The sequence below is a fragment of the Lynx rufus genome, unplaced genomic scaffold (assembly GCF_022079265.1).
Source record: "Lynx rufus isolate CCGP_SWC_20201006 ecotype Redwood Valley unplaced genomic scaffold, mLynRuf1.p SCAF_4, whole genome shotgun sequence".
NCBI lineage: Eukaryota > Metazoa > Chordata > Mammalia > Carnivora > Felidae > Lynx > Lynx rufus.
Window position 1 is genome coordinate 7619230 of NW_025814856.1, and position 23012 is coordinate 7642241.

The 23012-nt window shown below is 56.2% G+C and overlaps 1 protein-coding gene across 3 annotated transcripts in view; it reads left to right on the forward strand.

Moving 5' to 3' along the window:
• LDLR (low density lipoprotein receptor) overlaps positions 1–15241 on the forward strand; it is a 32111-nt gene extending 16870 nt beyond the window's left edge. For all 3 annotated transcript variants that reach the window (XM_047096726.1, XM_047096728.1, XM_047096727.1), the window contains exons 7-18: positions 118–237; positions 686–811; positions 2835–3006; positions 3098–3325; positions 5882–6000; positions 6210–6349; positions 8381–8522; positions 8635–8787; positions 9034–9216; positions 11606–11683; positions 12741–12898; positions 13524–15241. In XM_047096726.1, the coding sequence (XP_046952682.1) occupies positions 118–237; positions 686–811; positions 2835–3006; positions 3098–3325; positions 5882–6000; positions 6210–6349; positions 8381–8522; positions 8635–8787; positions 9034–9216; positions 11606–11683; positions 12741–12898; positions 13524–13559 (1655 nt within the window). In that variant the 3' untranslated portion in view covers positions 13560–15241. The remainder of the gene's footprint in view (positions 1–117; positions 238–685; positions 812–2834; positions 3007–3097; positions 3326–5881; positions 6001–6209; positions 6350–8380; positions 8523–8634; positions 8788–9033; positions 9217–11605; positions 11684–12740; positions 12899–13523) is intronic.
• Positions 15242–23012: the final 7771 nt, after the last annotated feature.

The window sequence follows — 23012 nt, forward strand, 5'->3', positions numbered from 1 at the left end:
GGGGACTTGGTAGTTCACTGGCCTCCACGTCATTGTGGTGATTACGATAAGGCTGATGAGATAGCGCAGGGAGGCTGATGACCTGAGCGTGACCGGTCTGTGTCCCTCCTGTCGCAGAGACCAACGAGTGTCTGGACAACAGGGGCGGCTGCTCCCACATCTGCAACGACCTCAAGATCGGCTATGAGTGCTTGTGCCCCGAGGGCTTCCAGCTGGTGGACCAGCGAAGATGTGAAGGTGATTCCCGAGCCGCCTCGGCCCTTTCCCCTCGTGTGGTGGCCCAACCCTCTGTGCCTCAGTTTCCCCGTCTGTTAAGTGGGCACGAAAGCGGTACTGACCTCACAGGCCTGTAGGGAGGATTTGATGAGGTGCCAAATGCACGGGCCATTCTAGCACAGGCTTGGCCCCCGAGGAGCACCCTGTCCTTGCCTTTGGGGATTAATAATTAAGAAAGAAATCTCGGCTGACGCAGCCTTTGCTCTGCTTGGCTGCACCCCTGAGGTGAACGGGGAGGTCAGGGTCACTGCTGGAGATGACACTTGGCTATTTCAGTGTGTTCATTTCTGAACCTGATGGTCACCAAGACCCCGCCACTGGGAGGAATGGCTTTCGGTGGGAGCCCTCACTCCCATCAGCACCCCATGAGGAAGAAGCCCCAAACCCCTTTCTGTGTCCCGGCTTGCAGATATCGATGAGTGTCAGGATCCCGACGTGTGCAGCCAGCTCTGCGTGAACCTCGAGGGCAGCTACAAGTGCGAGTGCGAGGCGGGTTTCCAGCTGGACCCCCTCACCAAGGCCTGCAAGGCTGTGGGTGAGCCAGGGGCGGGGCGGGGACGGCGCCGGGAGCAGATGCGGTAGCGGGTTTCATCATGTGAACTTTGCATACACTCCAAAGGCCCGGGCAGACCGTGTGCCCTCTGGCAGAGGGATGAGCGGCCCAGTTAGGAACTTGCTGGGAGGCTGCCCGCACATGTCCAGCTTCTCTGGGGACACAGGTCAATTGCACAGGGAATGGTTTGCGGCCCCCAGCCCGGCCAATGGCTTTAGGGGACAAGAGGTGAAAAGCAATGGCCCTATGAAGGGCCCGCTCCCCCTCCAGCTGTTTCGGGAGGTCTTTTTGTTTTTTGTTTTTCTTAGAGCTAGAGCATGAGTGGTAGGAGGGGGAGAGGGAGAGGGAGAGGGAGAGGGAGAGAGAGAGAGAGAGAGAGAGAGAGAGAGAGAGAGAAAAGGAATTTTAAGCAGGCTCCACGCTCCGTGCAGAACCAGACATGGGGCTCAATCCCACAACCCTGGGATCATGACTTGAGCCCAAACCAAGAGTTGGATGCTCAACTGACTGAGCCACCCACGCACCCCTTGCTGAAATATTTTAGATCGCCTTCCGTTTCCTCAAGGATCTGTTTTAACCTTGAAGTTTTTCTCCCCTGTTGTCATCCCTTTGTGACCGTTCCTTGGGCTCCCTCTGTCACACCCCTGTGCGTTTCCTGGTTCTGGGGAAAACTGGGGACAGAGATCATAAAACCCTCTAGGATTTGAGATACTACTTTCGTTCCAGCCTGTAGGGCCAGTGTCTATACAGATCCTTCCCAGGGGTAGGCGTGGTGTTGTGGGGAGGGGTCCTGAGTGAGGTCCGTTGTTTCCGTGGTCAGCTCATTGGTGAATGTCAGTGTCATGGTTACAGCACAGCCGCCAGAGTCGGGACAACGTGGGTTTGAGTCCCAGCTCTGCCGTTTACTAGTTGGTGTGACCTTGGGCTGGTCCCCTCCCCTCTGAGCTCCGATCCCCTTCTGTATAAAGGGACTTTGACAACACCCCTGGCCTCCTAGGAGTGTGAGGATCAGTGAGGGAAAACGTGATATGAACAGCACTGAGCAGAATTTCCTGCCCTAAGGAATCCCTGTGGACACATTAACTTATCATTTCTTCATATTTATGTTCCAAAATGTAAAATTCTGGGGACCCAGTGTTTTATTTATTTTTTAAAATTTATTTATTTTGAGAGAAAGAGAGAGAGTGCATGAGCAGGGGAGGGGCAGAGAGAGAGAGAGAGAGAGAGAGACAGAGACAGAGAAAATCCCAAGCAGGCTCCAGGCCCTGCACTGTCAGCACAGAGCCAGATGCGGGTCTCGAACTCACACACTTTGAGATCATGACCTGAGCGAAAGTCAGACGCTTAACTGACTGAGTCACCCAGATGTGGGACCCAGTGTTTTAAAATGTAGGTTTTGTTATCATTCGAGCATGGTGAGGCCAGAAGATTAGGAGACGACCCCACTGGAAAGATTGGTTGTTACAGTTCCCAAGAGGAGGGGGCGTGGCAGCCCCAGGGGCCATACGGGGAAGTGCCAGGTTGCTCCGAGGGAGAGTGAGAGGGGGCACACGTGGGCTGGAGCCTCTTGTGGTTTCCTCGGGCGTGAGGTGAGGCAGGGTGAGCAGGCTCACGACTGGCTGGACGGGAGAATCCCAGCAGGCTCTGGGGCCGGGGCGCTGCTCGTGCTGTCTGGTGTCTGTCCTAGGGTGACCCGGGCAGGCGGGTGGATAGTGGCCCAGAGTGCGAGAGCCCAGTAGAGGGGGTGGCAGGTATGGGCTGGCTCGTTTGCACTTGAGGCGGGTTGTGAACAGTCCCTAGGAGCTGGCTGGCCCTGGGAGGGGCTGTCCCTTCTGCTCTGCAAGGCCCAGGATGTCAGGGCCTCAGAACCACATGGTTAATACACTAGGGGGCCCTTTTCCGCCCCATCCTGGGTGTCTTCTCTGGTTCAGTCAGACCCCAAAGGGTGACAAGCGGGAATCGGGGGGTCCTTCTGCTCCCCTGAGCGTCCTTCCTGTGTTCCCAGGCACTATCGCCTACCTGTTTTTCACCAACCGCCACGAGGTGAGGAAGATGACCCTGGACCGCAGCGAATACACCAGCCTCATCCCAAACTTGAAGAACGTGGTCGCCCTGGACACCGAGGTGGCCAGCAACAGAATATACTGGTCCGACCTGTCCCAAAGGAAGATCTACAGGTGAGCCTTGGAGCCACACCCAGCGCTCAACCCCCGGTGGCGCGGGGGCCCCTCTCACTGACACTCTTCTTCCCCTGCTCCTCCCCCTCAGTACCCAAATCGACAGAGCCCCCGGCTTCTCCTCCTATGACACCGTCGTCAGCGAGGACCTCCAGGCCCCCGATGGGCTGGCGGTGGACTGGATCCACAGCAACATATACTGGACAGACTCCATCCTGGGCACCGTCTCTGTGGCCGACACCAAGGGTGTGAAGAGAAAGACGCTCTTCAAGGAGAAAGGCTCTAAGCCACGTGCCATCGTGGTGGATCCCGTTCACGGGTGGGTGCTGCTAAAGCCGAGGGCCACGGAAGGAACGGAGAACACGGGCGGGGTTCAAGAACTGGTTAGGGCTCCAGCCGGGGGAAGGCGTGTGCCCGAGCTGGACTGTCCCCAGCCACAGCGGCTCCTGCTCTCAGGAAAAAGCAGGACCTGAACAGTCGCTCTTCCCCCACCCACCCTTTGGGAGCCAGGGGCCGACCCCTCTTGAGGTTCGCTGTGGTTCCCGAGATGGGAGCGGGCCCTGGAAAGCTGTGCCCTCAGGACGAGAGCCCCCAAACCAGAAGTTAGAATATGGATTTTTTTAAAGTTTATTTATTTGAGAGAGATGGTGTGAGCAGGGGAGGGGTGGAGAGAGAGAGAATCCCAAGCAGGCTCCATGCTGTCAGCACAGAGCCTGATGCGGGGGCTCAAACTCACAAGATCATGAGATCAAGACCTGAGCCGAAACCAAGAGTCAGACCCTTAACCGACTGAGCCACCCGGGCACCCCAAAGTAGGGATGTTTAAAATGGTATTCAAAATTAGTACTTATTTAAATCCCGATTTGGGATTTTATGGCCGAGTATCCTGTGCCTGGACAGGAAAGGTCAGAACAGTCAGCCCTGATGGTAGTTTTGGGGAGGACGTCACGGGGAGTGAAGGTCGCCACGCCTCGGAGCCCCCAGGAGGGTGTTTGCAGGGCCCGCGGCTGACTCAGCAGCTCCGGGGCCCACTTGGGGGGTACCCGTGTCTCCGCCCCGTGTACTGCGCCTGTTACACCACACCTGCTGGGTGTGGAATTGCACAATTCTGGAAGGGCAGCCTGGCGGCAACAATCAGAAGAAAGGGGAACTCGGGAGAGAAGCACGAATCAGGTGGGCTAGAGCTGGGGTGCAGGTAGGCCTGGGTCCCCATTGAACAAAACATTGGTTCTCGTTTGGCGGAGGGCCACTCGGTTGAGTGACTTTATTCCCGCAGCTTTCAGAAAGAGAGAGACTCCCGGAGAAAACCACTTAGATACAAGTCGTGGTGCGTGCGTGCGTGTGTGTGAGTGCGTGTGCCGTCTGCTCTTGTGTTTCTTTCCCCCCACAGATAGCCACACGTGATCACGCAGTGTTCATCTGGCTTTTTCGTTTGGCGTATGGGGTTCGTTCCCTGTTGGCTTGTTGAGCCACGATTTCCTTGTACCCAGTGTGTGGAAATTTAGTTATTTTTCCCCCTTACCTCACACAAAGGCTGCAGATACCTTTGAATACCTTTGAATGTGAGTCACTGCAGTTTACCTGCAGGACTGTAGATTCTAGATTCTTCATTCCGGAAGTTGGATTACTAGCTCCGGGGGTACGGGCGTGGATAGAGCAGCAAATTGTCATTCAGCACCTGGATTGTGAAACCGACCTTCCGTCCAGAAGGGCACCCGAAGACTCCTTTCCCTCACTGTCGGCAGCAGGTTTTCACTCTTGCCAGTCATTATGGGGAGACTGCTGGTACGTTTGTCTACTTGTGAGTTCGAGCATCTCTTCAGAGGCTCAAAAGCCATCGGAGATCCGCTTCTAAGTGTAGATGGGAAAGCAGCGAACGCAGGCACGTGAGCAGGGATTTGTAGCCCCACGTTCACAGCTGCCAGGGTATGGGCCCCCCCAGTGGACGAAGGAGAAACTAAATGTGGTCCGTCCACCCAATGGCATTTTACTCAGTCTCAAAAAGGAAGTAAATTCTGGCACCAGGGACGAACCTTGGGGACATTATGCTAAGTGCAAGAAGCCAGACACAAAAGGACACATATTATAGGATTCTACTTCCAGGGGGTCCCTAGAGGAGTCCCATTCATAGAGTCAGAAAGCCGAGTGGTGGGTGCGGGGGGCTGGGGGAGGTGAAGGAAGAGGCGGCATTTAATGGGGTCAGAGTTTCAGCTTGGGAAAATGGGAAAGTTCCGGGGATGGCTGGTGGGGATGGCTGCATGGCGGTCTATGTGTACTTAATGCCACTGACTGGATACTTAAAAACGATCAAGATGGTTTGGGGCGCCTGGGTGGCTCAGTCGGTTGAGTGTCCGACTTCGGCTCAGGTCATGATCTCACGGTTCATGGGTTCGAGCCCCGCGTCGGGCTCTGGGCTGATGGCTCAGAGCCTGGAGCCTGTTTCGGATTCTGTGTCTCCCTCTCTCTCTGCCCCTCCCCCACTCATGCTCTGCCTCTCAAAAACAAACATAATAAATAACAATCAAGATGGTTTATGTGGCGTATATTTTGCCACAATTAAAAAAATCGTTTTAAAGCAAAAAAAAAATTATAAAATTAAAAATGTATAAAAGCCTTCAGAAAGGCTGAAGGGTATACATTACGGGTCCTGGTCCTGACATTGGAATCAAAGTCTCCCTTTGTTCTTGAAGGTTCTAAATCCTGCCAGGTCTCCCCATGTTGCAGGCACTAGGGGGTAGCAGAAGAACCAGTCCAAGGTCTCCTTGGGGGGCTTCTTACAATTCCTGGCCTGCCGCTCCAGATGGAGGCCGCTCTTCGGGGCACGCTGGGCGCCTCCCCCACTGACCTTCTCCTGTTCATGCTACTCTCCCACCAGCTTCATGTACTGGACGGATTGGGGAACCCCCGCCGAGATCAAGAAGGGGGGTCTGAACGGCGTCGATGTTTACTCGCTAGTGACGGAGGACATCCAGTGGCCCAATGGCATCACCCTGGGTATGTCCTTGGGACCGTGGTCCCTGGGGTCCACACGGCCCCGGAATGGGGTTGTCACTCATACATGGTGGTGGGTTGTTGGGGCTACTTTTCTGGGCACATCGCCGCCGGGTCCTTGGGGGTGCTCCTTCCTGCGGGGAGTGGAGTGGCCAGGCCCGGGCCCCTTGGGCGTCGGTGTGTGACCTCTCCTTGTCCACTGTGGGTTCTAGATCTTTCTGGTGGCCGCCTCTACTGGGTTGACTCCAAGCTCCACTCCATCTCGAGCATTGATGTCAACGGGGGGAACCGGAAGACCGTTTTGGAGGATGAGAAAAAGCTGGCACACCCCTTCTCCTTGGCCATCTTTGAGGTGGGGGCTGGAAGCAAGTGGTTGCTCCTTGGGCGCCTGAGGGGATTCACATCCAAGTCCCGGTTACTGAGCACGACTGACATAGGAGGCATAAGCGCTCAGGCTAATGGGTCAGCCCACATTGTCTAGTTCATCCAAGCCAGGACTAACTTAGAAGACTGTCTGTGGCTGTAAAAAGGTCTTAGATCTGGAGTTATTTCTATTTTCTTCTCATCAAAAGAGTCAAAGAGTTGTTGCTTGGTTTTTGGGGGGGGGGGTTTATGTTAATTTTTTCTTTGAGACAGAGATCACAAATGGGGGAGGGACAGAGAGGTTGAGAGAGAGAATCTCGAGCAAGCTCCATGCTGTCAGCACAGAACCTGACACAGGGCTAGATCCCACAAACCATGAGATCGTGACCCGAGCCGAAATCAACAGTCAGATGCTTAACTGAGTCACCCAGAGGCCCCCACATTGCTTTTTTTTCTTTTCTTTCTTTTTTTTTTCTTAAGTAAACTCTACCCCTAGTGCAGGGCTCGAACTCAAGACTCTGAGATCAAGAATCACACACTCTCCCAACAGAGCCCTCCGAGCACGCCCTCTCCAAAAGAGTCTTAGAGTAGGAATTCTCACTTGGAGGCCATCTTGCCGCCCAGGGGACATTTGGCACTTTCTGAAGACTTTGGTTGTTGCACTTGAGGGGGGGTTACTAGTTCCTAGTGGATAGAGGCTGGTGACCACCCTTCAAAGAGAAGAGGGGACCAGCCAAAGTGGGTTGTCTGGCGCGAGTAGCGCCACAGCAGAGAACGGCTCTGAGGAAATGTTGCTATATTCGTACACCCGTGTTCAAGCAGCAGGATTCACAACAGCCCAGAGGTGGAAGCGACCTGGGTGTCCCATCAGAGCTGATCTGCTAAACAAGATGTGTATCTATACACTGGAATGTGGTTCAGCCTGTAAAAGGAAGGAAATTCTAACACATGCTCCAACACGGACGAGCCTTGAGGGAACTAAGCCAGACACAAAAGGACAGAAGGACAGATGCTGTAGAATTCCATTTTTTTTTTTTTTTAACTTTTTAAAGTGTGCATGCGGGTGAGCAAAGGAGGGGCAGAGAGAGAGGGAGACGGAATCCCAAGCAGGCTCGAACCTCAGATGTGGGGCTGGAACTCATGAACTGTGAGATCATGACCTGAACTGAAATCAAGAGTCAGATGCTTAACCAGCTGAGCCACCCACTCGCCCCTGTAGAATTCCACTTACATGAGGTCCCTAGAGGAGTCCCATCCATAGAGACAGGAAGTAGATGAGGGGGTGCTGGGGGAGGGGGTGGGGAGTCAGTATTTCATGGGGACAGAGTCTCAGTTTGGGAAGATGAGAAAGTTTGGGGCATGGGTGGTGGGGAGGGCTGCACAACCATGTGAATGTATTTCATGCGACTGAACACACTGAAAAAGGGTTAAGATGGTCAGTTTTGTGTGTATTTTATACATTTAAACTTTTTGAGTTTTTAAAAATGTTTTTATTTATTTTTGAGAGAGACAGAGTGTGAGCAGGGGAGGGGCAGAGCGAGAGGGCGACACAGAATCTGAAACAGGCTCCAGGCTCTGAGCTGTCAGCAAACTGTGAGACCGTGACCTGGGCCGAAGCCGTCGGACCCCCAAGCCGACTGAGCCACCCAGGCGCCCCACAATTAGAACTTTTTTATTTTGTAAAAAAATTTTTTAATGTTTATTTTTGAGAGAGAGAGAGGCAGACAAAGCATGAGCAGGGGAGGGGCAGAGAGAGAGGGAGACCCAGAATCCGAAGCAGGCTCCAGGCTCCGAGCGGTCAGCACAGAGCCCGACGCGGGGCTCGAACTCACGAACCGTGAGATCACGACCTGAGCCGAAGTCAGACGCTCAACCGACTGAGCCAGGCAGGCGCCCCAAAACTTTTTTTGAAGAAAAAATAAACGAGGCTAGTACCACCTAGTGCTGCTTCTTCCCGGAGATTCGTGTGCCCTCTGCCCATGGTTAATGGGATCTGCCATCTCTTTTCATGCCCGTATAGGATAAAGTATTTTGGACGGACATCATCAATGAAGCCATTTTCAGTGCCAACCGCCTCACCGGCTCAGACATTAATCTGCTAGCAGAAAACCTGTTGTCCCCGGAGGACATTGTCCTTTTTCACAACCTCACACAGCCAAGAGGTAAAGACGGGGTGACTGCCTCCCCCTCTCCGCTTCCCTGCTGTTATTTCTGGAACTTTCCAGAATTTTCTAATCTTGTTCTCACCCTGACTCCCTGCCTCTTCCGCCTCAGGGGTGAACTGGTGTGAGAGGACGGCCCTCCGCAACGGTGGCTGCCAGTACCTGTGTCTCCCGGCCCCACAGATCAACCCCCACTCACCCAAGTTCACCTGTGCCTGCCCGGATGGCATGCTGCTGGCCAAGGACATGAGGAGCTGCCTCATAGGTAGGGGCACCAGCCTGGGCACGAGTCCTGCTTCCGCCACCCTTGTGTCTGTAACACTCGTGAATCTCCCGTTTGGAGTACAACCAATGATGGAATAACAACACCGCTACTAGCGGGTTTCAGTTTTCACTACATTGATTTTCTTTGTGGCCAATGGCACGCACTTCCTCTCCGTGGTCACGAGCAGCACAGTTATCAGAGGGGCACTTGGGCCGAGGGGCACTCAGGAGATGTTTCTTCTTTCAGAGCCCGAACCTGTCGTGACCCCCCGGGCGACCTCCACGGTCACGGTCAGGCCAACGGTGCGCTCCACAGCCGTGAGGACGACAGTGCGCCCCCCAACCGCGGGGCCAAAGCACACAGCCGGCCCGTGGTCCGTGGCCAGCCCTGAGTTCACCACGCCTGAGACGGTGACAGTGTCCCACCAAGGTAGACGTCGGGACTACCCTGGGCCCTGGTTTAACAGCTCGGGCATCTCAATGGGCCAAGGGGATCTTGGTGAAGGGATGGAGTGGGCTTACCTTTCGCCCCTGCACTTTCTGACCTGGCTTGTGCCTCGCAGAAGCCTCCATTCCCCTCTCTGTTAAATGGGGCTGATAACAGTGCCCGCCAACCCCCCCTTAGGCGTGTGAAGGCTTTGGGTGCGTGGTCGTGGCTTATCCCAGAGTCCTCCAGGCACAGGGACCTGAAACATTATCGAGGCCCCTTTGATGACCTGTTTTCAGGCACTTGCCCAACAGGGCCAGGGTGAGGCGGTGAGGCACTCCCTTGGGCACCATCTGAGGGCGTACCAAAAGCCCAGCACTTAAATAATATTTTACTACATTTTTTTTTTAGTATTCTTTTACTGTTTATTTTCAAGAGAGTGAGGCGCACTCGTGACAGCACGAGCAGGGGAGTGGCAGAGAGAGAGGGAGACACAAAATTGGAAGCAGGCTCCAGGCTCTGAGCTGTCAGCACAGAACCCGATGCAGGGCTTGAACCTGCGAACTGTGAGATCATGACCTGAGCCAAAATCAGATGCTTAACCTACTGGGCCACCCAGGTGCCTCTTTAATGTTTATTTTTGGGAGAGAGAGAGAGAGAATGAGCAGGGGAGAGGCAGAGAGAGGGAGAGATCCAAAGCAGGCTCTGAGCTGACAACAGAGGGCCCAATGGGGGACTCGAACCCACAAACCGTGAGATCCTGACCTGAGCCAAAATCAGATGCTTAACTGACTGAGCCACCCAGGTGCCCAACTACATTAAAAAAAAAAAAAAAAAAAAAAATCACCAAACTATGGGCCATGGGCCAAACACTTGGTTTTGTAAATATAGTTTGATCAGAGCCAGGGTCTCAAAGAGGCAAGTGTAGAGTCAGATCCTGTCTTCCTAAAAATGTGATCCTTTGTCATGGGATCTTGGCCTTAATTTTTATTAAACAAAAACCAAAAAACACCACACACTTTAGGATGTTACTTGATTACTAAAGTCTTTTTGGTGGGAGGCAGCGGGGAGGCTCAAAGTTTTTGCTTGTGGGAAGTGTCTCGCTGTCCTCACCCTACCAGTCTCAAGGTCAGAGCTGGGCTCTCGGTGAAATCAGTGGAAGACTTGCCATTCATCTCTTTGGCCACCAGAGGGCCCCTGTCCTGGAGTTCGATCAGCTAGAAAATGGAGCCCCTAGACTTTTTTTTGGCCAGAAAAAAAAGGGGCGCATCAGCAAGTTTCAGACATTTCCCCCCACTCAGAGTAGCTAAAGCCCCTGTGCAACCATAAACAAAGTAAAGCGGGGACTGCTGTGGTCAAGGGAGGCCGGGAAACCTTTTTGCTTGGGGGTGCCCCTGCTTCAAAACCCATTTCACAAACAAGCCTGTCTAGGGCATCTTGATTTTGGTGAATGAGTCCTTTTAAGGGGAAAAACTTCTCAAAGATCTTGCTGCTGCCTTATTTATTTATTTATTTATTTTAATGTTTATTTATTTATTTACTTTGAGGGAGGGGGAGGTGCAAAGAGAGAAGGAGAGAGAATCCCAGGCAGGCTCTGTGCTCAGTCTCATGAACCATGAGGCCATGACCTGAACCGAGATCAAGAGTCGGATGCTTAACCGACTGAGCCACCCGGGCACCCCACCTTAAGTTATTTTTGTTAAAAGTTTTCTTAAATCTGAGCCGATGTCAAAGTAGAAATTCCATGCACCCAGGTGGGGTTGACTTTAACTGGTGACCTGCGTACATGTGACCCAGGTGTGGCCTTTCAGTCTTCCCAGCCTGTTTGCCTGCTTGAAGGACTTTAAACTTTGATTTGCACGGGGCCCTTACAGGGCTCAGGTGCACATTCATGGTTGCGTAACGAGGTCTCCCCCAATATTTATTAACTGGGGACAGTTGAGACAGGACTAGGGCGCTTCGGCGCGATCCAAGCCAGGCACTGGGGTTGCTGCACGGTATGGAGTCACGTGGTGGCCGCTGCCCCACCCAGAACGGTCTCATTTCCATCAAATGCAGACCCGGGGTGAAAAATTCCACCAGCGACCTCACCAACTGTTGAGAACGTACCTGCAGGCTTTTGCCTCCCAGACCGTTGGCCCCTTTCCCAGAGCCTCGTAACGCTTGGCTGAAGGGCCCTCTTAAATCCGCTCCATAACCGTGTCTGCTAATGAATAAGGCCCCAGTGTGGTGCCTCCCAAACCCGGGAGTCCCTCCGAGTCGCTTTGAGCTTTTAAGGACGCCGAGCAGCACCAGGCGTTTTTCTCGCGTGTGTCGGCGGCCGCACACCTGCCGCGTTTTCCGTGGCCCTCGCTGTGGATCCGAACCTCACTTTCTCCCCTCTCCCGAGCAGCCCTGGGCGACGCTGCCAGCAGAGGAGACGAGGAGAGACCGAGGAGCGTGGGGGCCCTGTACGTCATCCTCCCCATCGGTAAGCCCATCGGGCCCGCCCCACTTCCCGGCTCCCCGCCGGAGGACCGCCCTGCCCAGCCAGCCGGTCTGGTCCACCTGTACGCCCAGGATGGGGGCGCCCCCCCCCCCCCCCCGCCCATGTGCCCTGTTCATCACTGCGGCCCCCGTTGTAGCTCCATTCACTCAACAAATCCGGTCGAGCGCCTGCTGTAAGGCCGCTTCTGGGCCGTGGGGCCGCAGCTGTCCCCGCCGCTGGGTCAGCTGCGGGAAGGGGGCTGCAGGGAAGGCCTCCCGCCACCCGGAGGGGCGCCTCCTGGTAAACGGTGCTCTTGTAGGGGGAGTTTGGGGGGTTCTACACCCCCACATCCCTGTCCATCGTAACTCTGTTAGCGTCACACCTGATTTTCCTTTTCTAAGGAAATCCTTCTGAGGTGTCCCTTCCCCACCCCAGCCCACTCACAGGACCTGCACTAAAGTGCACTAAAGTGCCCAGTGGCCATCTGGCTCTGAGTTGACAGGTGGCAGTGGGACACTTGCCTCCCGAACAAGGCCCCCACCCTGTGTCCTCCCAGCAGAGCCTGAGGCTGTCCCACGCCCTGGGCAGTGGCCAGGTTTTGTTTTTGTTTTTGTTTTTTACAAACCTGGGATGGGTGAGCCCTTGGCTGTCCTCTGGATCTGGGAGGGGGCAGGGCGCACCACCCGAGGGTCCCCTCATAAACGAGGCAGAGAGCACCCAGATGGGAGAAGAGAATGAGTTTGGCCGTGTCCATAGAGAACAGTCCCATTTCTGAAAGAGCCCCGTGACTCAGAAGCACCTGGAAGAATCGGCTGCGGTCGGGTATTTCCGGGGCGAGCCAGTCACAGCGGGCTTCGAGTTAGAGATTGGTCATGTGTATGGATAGGTTCCCCACCCCCACCCCACCCCCCCCCCGACCCCGCAGTGGACAAGTATGGCTTGAAATTGGAACAAAAAAACCCTATAGAAGTCCGAAGCCAGGAGTCTGCAGGCGGCATCACTTGGGGACGTAGGGCTCTGGGGCCACCTGCTGACCGGGCTGGGCCACCTCGCCCTGCAGTGCTGCTCATCCTCCTGGGCTTCGGGACCTTCCTTCTCTGGAAGAACTGGCGGCTGAAAAGCATCAACAGCATCAACTTTGACAACCCCGTGTACCAGAAGACCACGGAGGACGAGGTCCACATCTGCTGCAGCCAGGACGGCTACACCTACCCTTCGGTGGGTGCCCTGCACCGCCCCGGAGGCCCCCTTCTTCCCTGCAAGGCCGTGAGGTCCTCTGGGATGCTCCCGTGGTGGGGGACCGGCAGGGGGACAGGGGATCGGGAGAGGAAAGAAAACAAGAAAGCCAGTGGGGGCCGGGAGGGAGGGAGGGAGTGCGATTTTAGATAAGGAGGCTGGGGCAGGTCTCCCTGTGCAGGGACAGCCCTCGAGCAGGCTGGTGTGCGTGAGGAACGCAGAGGTGGCCGGAGCGGGGGCTTGGGGGCTGTCGAGGGAGGAGCCGAGTGACAGGGACCATGGCAGACGGAGCAGGGCCTTGTGGGCCATGGGGAGGATTCTGGCTTTGCTCTTAGAAGGTAGGAGCCACGGAGGGTTCTGAGCAGAGGAGGGACTTGACCTGGCTCAGGGCTCACAGGCGCCCTCCCCTGGCTGTGGGAGGAAAGACCGAGCCCCGGGTCGGGAGCCCGGAGCCCAGGGTGGAACCCGGTGTGCTGGTTCAGGCCCGCGATGGGCCGGGCTGGCCGCGGGGTGGGGCCGGGAGGGAGCGAGGCGTAGGTGGTGGCCTCTTGCCATGTTTACCGAATGTTGGACTGATCGCTTCCGGCATTTATCTTTCTGTTGACAGAGACAGATGGTCAGCCTGGAGGACGATGTGGCCTGAGCCGCCGCCTCGAGTCCTGTGCTTCCCCGGAACCTGCTGCCCGACGTGGGCAGGAAGAACACTTTCTCCCAGGACCCTTGACCCGCACCACACCCTTCCTCCTGTTCCCTGCAAAGAAAGAAGTGACCGAAAGCACTGTTGGTGGCCACAGCCTCAGCGCCGGCAGCCGCTTGGCCTGCCTGCCAGAGCTTTGTTTTATATATTTATTCTTCTGGGAGGCAGAACGGGCTTCCGACGGCGCACACGCAACGGGTTGGGGTTGGGTTTTTTTCTTTCTTTCTTTCTCTAGGAATAGTGGAGAAGAGCAGGCCAAAGGAGCTGGGGGGACATCTCTGTCCCCTCCAGGGACCGCTCACTTCTCCCCCCCTCCCGACGCACTGACGGAGGAGCACAGGGGGAGAGGCGCACATGGCTTTGAACCGCGAGAGCAGGCACTACCCCCGGGGTCCTGGGTAGCTGCCGGACCCCCGCCTCTCTAGCCCGAGCCCCCAAACTCAGGAGTAAGTGCGTTCACCCCTGCCTTGCTGGACGGCCAGAGTTAGCTTTTGCTCTGCTCCCCCCAGATCTGGATCAAACTAGGGTTTCCCCAGCGAGGTTCATGCCCTCCCTTGACGCCAGGACTCTGGCGTCGCTGTGGCTCTGGCCAAGTGCAGCATCCCGGGGGGGGTGGGGGGGCACTGAGGCCCCCCCCCCCCGCCTCCATTCCCCGAAACCGCGACAGCTCCCAGAGAGAGCCTGAGCCACCGATCGTCCTTAATATTTATTAAGTGCCTGAGCTACCCCGTTACCCGAGGCGCGAAGGCAGCGGCCGCCAACCTCTAAGAGCACCCGTCACTCTGGGTGTGGCTGTCTGGACCCCAGCTCCTTCCAGGTCCCCTTGCACTTTTTTCGTTCGGGGCCGTATCCTGCGTCAAGTCGACGTTCTTACTATTTTGCACTGGTTTCTGTTCCGGGTGGGAGGGGTCCGTGAGGATGAGCCTGCTGTCTGGGGCCTCCCTCTCCCGCCCCCCCCCCCCCATCAAAGTCACAATCACGACTCTCCGGCTCCTGTGGCCGCTTCTGTGCAGATGCCCCTGGGCCGTTAAGAAGACGGTTCGCTTTAGCCCTGCAAGGCATCCCCTGGGCTTGGCCATTTTTATGGGACTTCGGAAACCAAACTTTCTGATCCTATCACACATGTCACACTCACGACCAAAGAAAGAAGTGCTAGCCTCTTGTGGATTCCTGCCTAAAGTCGTCCAGGGAGTGTCCACGTTCACTGCATGACCACTAAGCACTGCGTCCTACTTTGCAGGAAACTGTGAAAGCCTTTTCTCCTTCGGAAGCATGTAAATAAACTGCTGTACAGATGCGGGAGCGGGGGGGCGCTTTTTGTTACGTTTGCACTTTGTATATTCGTTAGACATTTATCACTTATATATATGGAACAGAGATCTATTTATTTTTGCAAACCCTGGTTGCTGCATCTGTGACCCCTCTGGGGGCTCTGCATTGGGGGGAAGTTGTCTCTGAGACGCCTCTTAACTTTTGTACAAAGATGATTCGTGCGGGCTTCGCGCGAAGCCCTTCAGGAGAAATGGGTCCGTGTTGGGTTTTGGGGGATGGGTACCGCTTTTTACAACCACTGTATAGAACGTTTTTATAGCCTGAATGTCTTACTGTGATCGATTAAATTTCTTAAATGAACCGCTTGGCTCTTCCTGGAATGCTCTTTTTCCCCTCCTTGTCTGGGCTCCTCCATCTGGACATGGGCGGGACTTTCCCAGGAGGCGGTTCTGGAAAGGGAACATTCCCGAGAGCTCAGGACAGGCTGCGGGCTCCGGGGCACTTCCCCGAGTTGGGACTTTTTGCTAAGTCTGCACGCTCGTCCCACTGAGCTACATCTACTGGGCGGCTGTGATACAGGCGAGGGCCTTTTTATTTTATCCACTGCAGTGACTAAAAGAGAAGAGTCTGCCCTCAAGGAGCTGACAGCTTAGAAGGGGAAATGGAGGCTGTCATTAGTTTGGAAGGATGTTAAACAGGGTAACGGAGAGAGAAGTGACTGGCAGGGAGAAGATTCCTTTAGGGGGGAGTCCGGGGAAGGATTCTCTCAGGAGGTGACACTTGAGCTGAATCCAGAAGCACAAACGAGGGGAAGAGTGTCCGGGGCTGAGACCTTCGCACTTCGCTCAATCAACACGAGTGATTTGGAAGGAAGCTTCCCTTCACACCCGTGGGCTCCGGGGGTGGTTTGGTGTAAGTTTTCTTACAGGAGGAGACGAAGGCTAAACACCCACCTAATTAGTTGCTAAGATACAAACCAAGAGGGGGCGCGTGAGTGACTCAATCCCTTAAACCTCTGACTTCAGCTCTGGTCATGATCTCACGGTCTGTGAGTTCAAGCCCTGCGTCGGGCCCCGTGCTGACAGCTCAGAGCCTGGAGCCTCCTTCGGATTCTCTGTCTCCCTCTCTCCCTGCTCCAACCCCCGCTCATGCTCTCTCTCAAAAATAAATATTTTAAAAAATTTTAAAAGATGTAAAGCAAGAGATTTCATAACACAAATCCAAGTAATCGTGAGTTCCGGCGAATCTGCCCTCAAATTCCACTGTGGCGACATCTGGCTAGAGCTGTGGGCATCCAGGTACACGCACCCCCATTCTCTCGTGCATCCAGGCTTTACCGGAGTCTGGACCCGGAGGCAATTAGGGCCCCTGTCCTTGAACATGGCAAGTCAAACCACAGTCTAGACGTAGCAGCTGGGGTACAGTCAGGAGCACAGCAGGTCAATGGATGGAACTTAATCCCGGGAACCAAGTATAACAGACCAAATGGGGCAAGCCGTAATGACAGGCCACCTCGCGCGATTAGGGTTCCAGTCCACGTCCCTAGAGGAGTCCCATCCGTAGAGACAGGAAGTAGATGGTGGGAGCCAGGGGCTGGGGAGTTAGTGTCTCATGGGGACAGAGCTTGAGAAGAGCTGAAAGTTCTGGAGATGCATGGTGGGGATGCCAGCCATGGTAACATACTTGATGCCCCTGAACTGGACACTTAAACGGGTAAGATGGCAAATGTGATGTTTATATGTATTGGGACACCATTTAAAATAATACTAAACGATCTTTTTTTTTTTTTTTTTTTTTTTTTTTTTGAAGACGAAATTGGGAAGGCGCCTGGGCGGCTCAGTCAGTTGAGCCTCTGACTCTTGATTTCAGCTCAGGTCATGATCCCAGGGTGGTGGGATCGAGCCCCATGTCAGGCTCCATGCTGAGCACGGAGCCTGCTTAAGATTCTTTCTCTCTCTCTCTCTCTCTCTCTCCCTCTGCCCCTCTACCCCACTAGCGCTCTTGAGCTCTAAAATTTAAAAATAAAGACCAAACAGGAGAACAATGAGATAGCCAGAAATGAGCAACAGTGTAAGGTGGGGCTGGTGTTACTGGAACCCAGGAGGGAAGCTGGCGGGAGTGTCCCAGGAGACACTGTCTATGGCAGAAAAAAGGGAGTCGGCGTCTCCCCTCCTCCCGGCGCCCTCTCCCACCAGCGCCCCCCACTGGCTGAACTCAGCAGGGCCTCGGGATCGGGGTTCCCTGTCTCACAGGGCAGAGGGAAGGCAGGCAGGAACGGGCTGGGAGCAGGCGACGAAGGAGAACACACTGGGTCGGGCCACCTAGGTGGAGACGGGTGACCTTGGGCCCATTAGAGCCCCAGTTTCCCCAGTTGAAACTGGGGTCAATGCTAACCCCCCACCTCCCAGGCTCAGGCCGTGTAGGGGGCTCTGCGCATGCCTGCAGGACACCGGGAGCGGCAGGGACTGTTATCTTTTCTGTGTCCACAGGGTGGCACTTCCTTCCTTCCTTCCGCCTTTTGTCTTGGGAAGGTTCCAAAATGCCTCTGGGGGTGAAAACTGAACAGACCGCACAGGAAGCGTCGGGCCGCACACGGACGGTCGATAATTGGTTGATTGACTGAGTTCATGCTCAGCCGCGTGGCAAACGGGACAAATGAACATAAATGGCTTGGCGAACAGAAGGGGCGTGGAGGTGGCCCGAGGATGCAGCAGGAGGTGGGGGGTGGGGGATGGGGGTGGGGGTCCCGGGCCAAGGGCACACGTGAGAATGGCCAGAGGTGATGGAAGTTTCTGGTGTCTGGCTCAGGCCACCCGTTTTCTGTTGAAACAGGACCAGTGACTAAAATCCTTCCCGGGCGCTCCCACCGCATCGCTGAATGTGGCACAGGCACGTGGGACTCGGAGCTTCACGACAAGAGCGTACCCTTCTTGGGGACATGCTCCTTGGTGTGGCCCTCTGAGGAGAGGACAGTATCAAGCGCCCATTTTACAGATGGGAAAGGGGAGGTTCGGGTCACCGAGCTCAGGGGTCGGGGAGGGGGGACCCAGATGCCAGGCCCGCCTCTCCCTACTGGCTGCGAGGAGCGGGGGGGGGGGGGGGGGACGGATTCCCTGGGCTCAGAACGGGGTCCCCCGTTGGAAGGCCCCAAGTAAGACTGCCCTGGTGCCAGCTCCCTGGTCTGCGGGGTCTGCAGGGGCGAGACGCCTTCTGCAGCTGGGGGTGGTCAACCCCAGCACAGGGTAGAGGGGGCTGGCCGTCCTGTCCTCCCGGCTCTGGGGGCTCAGTAGCTCTGACCAGGACAGGGTCGGGGGTGGGAGGAAGCTGCTCAGCTAAGCTTATACCCCAACCCGTGTCCTCTGCGCCCCCCCCCCCCCCCGCAGCCCAAACCACAGCTGCCTGTGGTGAGTCAGGCTGGAGCCTGCAGGGCTGAACCCAGGTCCATGGGGGAGAGGGGAGAGGGGAGAGGGGAGGGCTGCCCTCCCCCCCCCCCGCCCCTTCCCCACCGTGGGAGTCAGTGTCCCGTTCCCTCCCCCAGGAAGTGAATTCCCGGATGTAGGGATGACGGAGAGGCCGAGGGCTCCGACTGTGGCGAGCCCCGGTCACATCATCCACCCTGCCCAGCAGGGCGGCCGAGTGGGGTGGAGGGGTTGGGGGCGGGGCCGCCCCTGGGACTCCGGGCTCCTACCCAGCCTCCCCTCCAGGCAGTTCAGGTTTCAGCTCTGCTTCCTGCCCTGGGCGGAGGGGCTCCCTCCCACCCGAGCCCCGCCCTCCCAAGGCCCAGCTGCTCTGCTGCCCCCAGCCTCTGCTCCCACGCCGCGCCGGATGGAGCGGGGAGCTTGGGGCCGACAGCAAGACTAGCCCCCTAGAGACGCCGGGCTGCCGCAAGGTGGCCTGTGTTAAGAGGCTGTCGTCAGGCTCCCTTTTCCTGAGCCCCAGCTCTGGGGTCCTGTCTGGAACCTGAAGAGTCTCTCCAGCTCTTGCTGTGGACTGCAGGCCCTGCATGATCAAGCAACCACTCCCTTCTCCCAACCCCATGCGATCGACCGAGCCCCCTGCCTCAACGTTCAGGCCTCCCAGTTCTCCCAGTTCTTTTTGCACTTGTTCCCTCTGCCCGGATCACTGTCTCCACACTTTTGTCCCCTGGGGGGGGGGGGGGCTCAGGTCTGGGCTCCAATGACACCACCTCACCAGGGCCTCCTACAGAGCCTCCCCCAAGAGCAACAGTATCGCGAACTAAAAGTTGGAGTTAAGTACACAAACTCTGGATCCAGTTCAAACCCTGGATCTACCATTCATTGGCTGTGAAAACATATACAAATAACTTGACCTCTCTGTGCCTCGGTTTCCTCCTCCGTGACACAGTAAGTATTGGCCTCCCCTGGAGTGTGGCTCCCTGATGGGGGGCCCAGCAGGTCACAGATGCCCAGTCCACATTCCTGAGTCAATTGGACAGGCTGCCGGGAGCTTGGGACCACCCAGGCCCAATGAGGGCCACACACAGTGTCCCCAAGACCCCAAGGATTGCCATGACGACGCCCTGCAGCCAGTCTTCCCAGATGTCCCCAGCCAGTCCAGAAAGATCAGATCACGGCTTCACATCCAACAACTGAGGTTCAAATACAGCCTCGGACACCTGTTCCCTGGGCACACGCACTCGCCCACCCCGTTAATCTATAAACTAGGAACAGGTCTGACCATAGCTCACAGCAGGATGGGGCATGGGGGAGCCTGGGTGGGCCGACCCGCCCGTGGCGGCCAAGGCCAGCCGATTCAGAGGAAGATGCCGGGTGGGGACCCTCGAGGGCAGCCAGCCTTAGGGCTTTACCGCCTTAGCTCGCACTCAGCATTTCCCTGGCTGTTCTCCCCGATTACAAGCCAGGTCAGCTGGGCATTCCGGTATGTGACACACCGCCACCTATCACTAGTGACTTAGAACTTCGGCCTCACGGCTCCACCAACACAGACATGAGTCCCAGTCCTTGCTTGGCCTCTTTCAACCTTGAATAAGGGGCAACCACCCCAGAGGCTGTTTCTCATCTGAAAAGCCAAGATGCTCTCCCATGGACCCGACAGCCCCACTGTGGGGGGGGGGGGGTTCAGGCTCCACGGGTGACTTTGGGCAAGTGACTGGACCGTGCCATGCCTGTGTCACCATCTGTAAGATAAATATTCCTTACTGGTTTGTGCTGGTGCGGGGCCCGTGCTGGCCCTGGGGGGTTGGGTGCAGGAGGGGGAAGGGGGTCAAGCCTCAGCTCTATTTTATTTTTTTATTTTTTTTTAAGGTTTATTCATTTTTGAAAGACAGCGAGAGACAGAGTGCAAACAGGGGAGGGGCAGAGAGAGAGGGAGATACGGAATCCGAAGCAGGCTCCGGGCTGTCAGCACAGAGCTCGATGTGGGGCTCGAACCCACAAACCGTGAGATCGTGACCCGAGCCGAAGTCAGACGCCCAACCAACTGAGCCACCCAGGCGCTCCAAGCCTCAGCTCTAAAGGCGCAAGACCAGTGACCTGGCTCCCCACTCCCTGGTCCTGGGGGCCCTAATCTCGCTTCCAACTCAACTGGGTTGGGCTCAGCACCCGACATGCCTGCCACCGGCCTCCAGGACTCAAGAGCTGGGGACCACCGCTGCCTGGGCGGCTCTCGGAGGGAGAACAGGCAGAGACACGGGTAGGGGTGCAGACCGGAGGCTGTGGGCCTGAGCCTGTCCTGCTGGCTGTCCCAGGCATCCTGCCAGCGCTGGGCAGTGAGTCAGAGCCCAGGCATGCGGAGGGCCCGGGCCTCTCCAGGCCCCTGTGAGCTCAGGCACCTCCCTGAACCCGCCCGCCAGGCCACGTTCCTTACCCACTTGCTCACTCCTTCGGCCAGTCCCTGGGGCTGCCTGGGGAGACAGACGTACACAGCCGCTCCGAGTCTGGGTTCGTGCGGCCTCCCCGAAGGGACCTTCTTCCTCTTGGAGAAACTGAGCTCCAAGCAGGCCAACACCTCCTTGGCCCCCTCCCAGAACAAAGAGCGATTGCTCAGAGAGGGAGAGGAGGCCCACGGAGGGCTTTAGGGCCTGGGCCAGGGGCACCGATAGGCTGGTCGGTAACAGCATCCCGCCCCGCTGCACCTGCTTTCTCTCCCAGGCAGGCCAAGGTTTGATGGTCTGCAGGTTTGTTTAACTGCGAGGCTGCAAGCCTCATTGCCTGCCCCCCGGCTCTCGGCTGGGCTGGGTCTGTTCTAGCATGCTCTCGGGGGCCCACCCGGGCAGACAGTGCTCCTGGCAACACCTCCCCCCACCCTCCCACCCCGCCCGGGCGCAGGTGAGCAGGCCGAGGCCAGCTGCGTCAGCAGCAAAGGCCACCAAGGTGACAACAGCTACTCGGCCGACCAAGTGTGGACGCCTGGCCGGTTCTTGGCTGAAGCCGCAGGGCTGGGGGGCTGCCTGGTGTGTGCTCCACGTTTGTTGTGATGGAGGGGGCGGGGCGGGGGGGAGGGGGGAGTCCTCCTGGCAATCAGGGGGTGGGGACCGGAAAGATGCTGGATGTCCCGCAATATCCAGGGCGGCCGGCACCACACAGAATGACTAGCCCTGAGGTCGCTAGGGCCGAGTGGGAAAACCCCGGTTGAGTTCAAGTCTTCTGCCCTTTGGGGGCCGATGGTACCAACAGGAGGCTCTGTGCCCATTTCATACCGTAAAAGACCCTACCGATCTTGCAAACGAAGACCGCTCAGGAAGACTTACAGGAACGTTTACTTGAACATGTAAAGCCGAGCCCTTGGCAGGAAAGCAGGGCCTCTGAGGTTCTGGGAATCTCTGTGAACCGAATGAACTGGTCCCTCTCCCTACAGCCCAATAGGCAGGCATCCTTGCCCGAGAACCTCCAAGGGTGACCTGAATGGACTCTTTCTAGGGCCCATGATGGGCTCAGACGCTGCTAGAACTTACTGCTTACTGTTCCCTCTGCCTAGAACGCATCCTCCCTGATGAAAACACCACTTACTGTACCATCGCACTTCCTAGAAACAATTCAGTGATACGGAGTTGCAGGAAACCTACTGACAAGGCTGTACCCAGAAGGCAGCCTGCGAGGTTCAAGGAAAATCTACTTCCCCTTGTCTACCAGGCAGCCAGGCTGGCCCTCAGCTTCCCATTTTCTTTATATATATTATATAATAAATTATATATATGTATACATATACATATATATATATATATACATATATATATAAATTTTGGTAAATGCTTGTTTTTAACGTTTATTTTTGAGAGAGAGAGAGTGTGCATGCACGTGTGAGCAGAGGAGGGGCAGAGAGAGAGATGCAGAATCCCAAGCAGGGTCCAGGCTCTGAGCTGTCAGCACAGAGCCCAATGGGGGGCTTGAACGCATGAACTTGGAGATCATGACCCAAGCAGAAGTCGGATGCTAAACCAACTGAGCCACCCAGGGGCCTCACATTTTGTTTTGAGAGAGAGAGAGAGAGAGAGAGAGAGAGAGAGAGAGAGAGAGCGCGCGCAGGGGAGAGGGGCAGAGGGAGAGAATCAAGTAGGCTCCGTGCTCAGTGCAGAATCCGATGCAGGGCTCAATCCTGCGACCCTGGGAGCACGACTTGAGCCGAAACGAAGAGCTGGATGCTCAACCGACTGAGCCACCCAGGAGCCCCCACGAGCTTCCCATTCTTAGCGGTACCCCAAATCAGAGGATGGGGCCTAGGTGAACACAGACTGGCCTGGGTCGTGCGCTGCATCAGTTAGGATTTCCTTTAGCTGTCTGTGATAAAAAAAGTAACAATGGCACACAGGAGATAATTTAGTCCCCCCCCCCACCCCCACGTAGAGTCCGGTGCTGATACCCAGTTCCACTGTTGTCAGGGGACCAGGCTCCCATCACCCCTAGAGGACTGTATCCCTCCTCACATGTGTCAACGGGACTGCCAGGGCTCCAGTCAGCACTTCCAATTCCAGAAAAGAGAGGGGAGGGGAAAGAAAGGGTATATTCCCTTGCCTTTTAGGGATCCTTCTAGAAGTCTCACACATCACTTATATTTCATTGGCTGGCACTTAGCTGCAAGGGAGGCTGAGAAATGCTTTGCTCAGGAAGCTACAAGGGCTCCCTTACTTAGGGGGGAGGGGGGCCCAGG